General features: G+C 38.4%; 1 protein-coding gene across 1 annotated transcript in view; it reads left to right on the top strand.

Moving 5' to 3' along the window:
• The window catches only part of PDS5A (PDS5 cohesin associated factor A), a 118,389-nt gene that overhangs the window by 54,222 nt on the left and 61,156 nt on the right, over positions 1-3,011 (top strand). The window contains exon 10 of the mRNA XM_023507417.1: positions 1,004-1,174. Coding sequence (XP_023363185.1) covers positions 1,004-1,174 — 171 coding nt within the window. The remainder of the gene's footprint in view (positions 1-1,003; positions 1,175-3,011) is intronic.

Genomic DNA, 3,011 nt, shown 5'->3' with positions numbered 1-3,011 from the left:
TGTGACAAAGCCTCAGGCTGTTGCCCTTGGTAGAGTGCCATGATACCACAGCTCACGGCAACCTCCAACTCCTGGGCTTAAGCGATTCTCTTGGCTCAGCCTCCCACGTAGCTGGGACTACAGGCGCGTGCCATAACACCCGGCTATTTTTTGGTTGTAGTTGATTGGCAGGCCTGGGCTAGATTTGAACCCACCAGCTCTGGTGTATGTGGCTGGCACCTTAGCCACTTAAGCTACAGGCACCAATTGCCGACTAACTTTTTGTTACAGGTGTCATCTTTGTTTTAGCCGGCCTGGGCCAGGTTCAAACCCAAGAGCCCCAGTATATGTGGCTGGTGCCCTAACGACTGACCATGGGCACTGAGCCTATTTTTACTTTTTTAACTTTTAAATATCTTTATATTTTAATCCTATAGAATTTGATAAAATAGAATATTTCTGAAAATATTGGATTTGGGCGCAAATAATTACATAATTAAATATAGTAATATGTCTAATGATTAGTAGGAAACTGATTATCTTGTGTGCTACTGTAGAATTACTCATTCTTCACTCAAATTTAGAGCATTTAAATTTATCTATTGGGTAGTAACAATTAAGTAGCTTCTATCAAAAAACTGTGATTTACAAAAACCACAGGAAATGCCATGTTTTGAGTTAGTATTATAAATTATTTTGGGACTTTTTTAGAAATTATAAAATATCTTAAAATTTATATCATGTATATGCAAATGTATACCCATTAGCTAACTTCTTATAGGTATTTTTACTATTTTCTGTAAACTCTTTAATTTTTAACTGAAATTTTAAACTATCTAAATCAGTTAACTCCAGAACAGTTATAAGCAAAGCTTTGTGGTTACAATAGAATACTGCTGGCTTGAAAATGATTTTAATTCATGCCATAGTTTACACACATTGTTTTAGTATAGACAAAAACATAAAGCATTACTAGTCTCTTGTGTCTTTTTGAATCAATGCCAAATGCCATAGCTAAAATTAGCTTGAGTTTTTTTCTCTTATTACAGAATATTTGAAGGTTAGATCTCATGATCCAGAAGAAGCTATTCGTCATGATGTCATTGTAACTATAATAACAGCTGCCAAAAGAGACCTTGCCTTAGTAAATGATCAGCTGCTTGGTTTTGTAAGGGAAAGAACACTGGATAAGCGGGTAAAACCTTATGAATTTTATTCATCTTTAATTTATTATTTGCTAAATGTGATTGGTATCATTTTCTATTACATTTAAGGCCTTTCTGGTAATACAAATTAATAACAATGCTAAATAAAAATTAGCCAGGTATGCATTTTTTTAGCCCCAAATGTTTGAGAGACTGAGGCAGGAGTATTGCTTGAGCCCACAAATTTGATGTTACAATGAGGTATGATTATGTTACTATGCTGGGTGACAAATAAAAACAGCCAGGCACGCAGTGCTAAACAAAAAGCTAAAAATTTGTAATTTTCCTGTATATCTTTTAATTATCTTTATGAATGAATATACTAGATTCTGTATCATTTCTGATCTTAAGCATGGGTTTCTCTTTCAGTATACCTTTATGAAAGAACCACTAAATTAAAGTTTTATCTTTTCATTTACATGATGAATTTTAAAAAAATAGTGAGTGATTACTTATATTTGTTATAGACATTTTCAGATATGACTATATTATATAACTTAAACAGGTCTGTCAGTGACTGAACTAAAAGAATATAAGACTCCCTAAGAAAGGGACATTGCCATATTGCTATGCCAGGCTAATTGAAAAAAGATGTTATTTTATTGTTGTTGTGTTTTTTCTTTTTTTTGTAGAGGCAGAGTCTCACTATCACCCTAGGTAGAGTGCCATGGTGTCACACAGCTCACAGCAATCTCCAACTCCTGAGCTTAGGTGATTCTCTTGCCTCAGCCTTCTGAGTAGCTGGGACTACAGGCGCCCACTACAACACCCAACTATTTTTTTGTTACAGTTTGGCCGGGGCTGGGTTTGAACCCACCACTTTCGGTATATGGGGCCGGCACCCCACCCACTGAGCCACAGGTGCTGCCCTATGTATTTATTTTTTCTATGATTTTTCTGTATATGATATAGTCAGAACATGGATTGATACAGAAAAGTTGTTCTGAAACCAGCAATAACAGCTTCTAAGGAGTAGGGTCAACCTTAAGAGACACACATTTAAGGCAGGCTGAGTAGGCATCTGCTGACATCTTTAACAAAGGTTGCCTTGCAGTGTGCTATCTCATTTGAGGCATCGTTGAAAACCTGCTGTCTTCTAAAAACAAATAGCTATAATTTCAGGGTTGAAAAGTAATTGGTTTTGGTATTGAAATATAGCAAGAGATATTCTTTAAGATTTTACTTTTAAAATAGTCAAGGGAGGGGCGGCACCTGTGGCTCAGTGAGTAGGGTGCCGGCCCCATATACTGGGGATAGCAGGTTCAAATCCTGCCCCAGCCAAACTGCAACAAAAAAATGGCAGGGCATTGTGGGGTGATCCACAATGCTACTGGATCCCAGCTACTTGGGAGACTTAAGGCAAGAGAATTGCTTAAGTCCAAGAGCTGGAGGTTGCTTATGAGCTGTGATGTCACAGCACTCTACTGAGGGCGACAAAGTGAGACTCTTGTCTCTAAAAAATGAATAAATGTAATTATAGTATAATAGTCAAGGGAGGGCAGGCTCGGTGGCTCATGCCTATAATCCTACCACTCTGAGAGGCCGAGGCAGGTGGTTTGCCTGAGCTCACAGGTTCAAGACCAGCCTGAACCTGAACCTCATCTCTAAAAAATAGCCAGGTCTGGTGGCAGCCACCTGTAGTTCCAGCCACTTGGGAGGCTGAGACGAGCAAATCACTTGAGTCCCAAGAGTTTGAGCTTGCTGTGAGCTATGATGTCATGGCACTCTACCAAGGGTGACAAAGTGAGAATCTATTTCAATTTAAAAAACAAAAAACAAGGGGGCAGGCCTGTGGCTCAAAAGATTAGGGCACTGGCCCCATATGCC

This window comes from Otolemur garnettii, unplaced genomic scaffold (assembly GCF_000181295.1).
Source record: "Otolemur garnettii isolate 467f Iridium unplaced genomic scaffold, OtoGar3 scaffold00181, whole genome shotgun sequence".
NCBI classification, from domain to species: Eukaryota; Metazoa; Chordata; class Mammalia; order Primates; family Galagidae; genus Otolemur; species Otolemur garnettii.
Note: the sequence above shows the minus strand (reverse complement) of the source record. Positions and strands in the feature narration are given on the sequence as shown.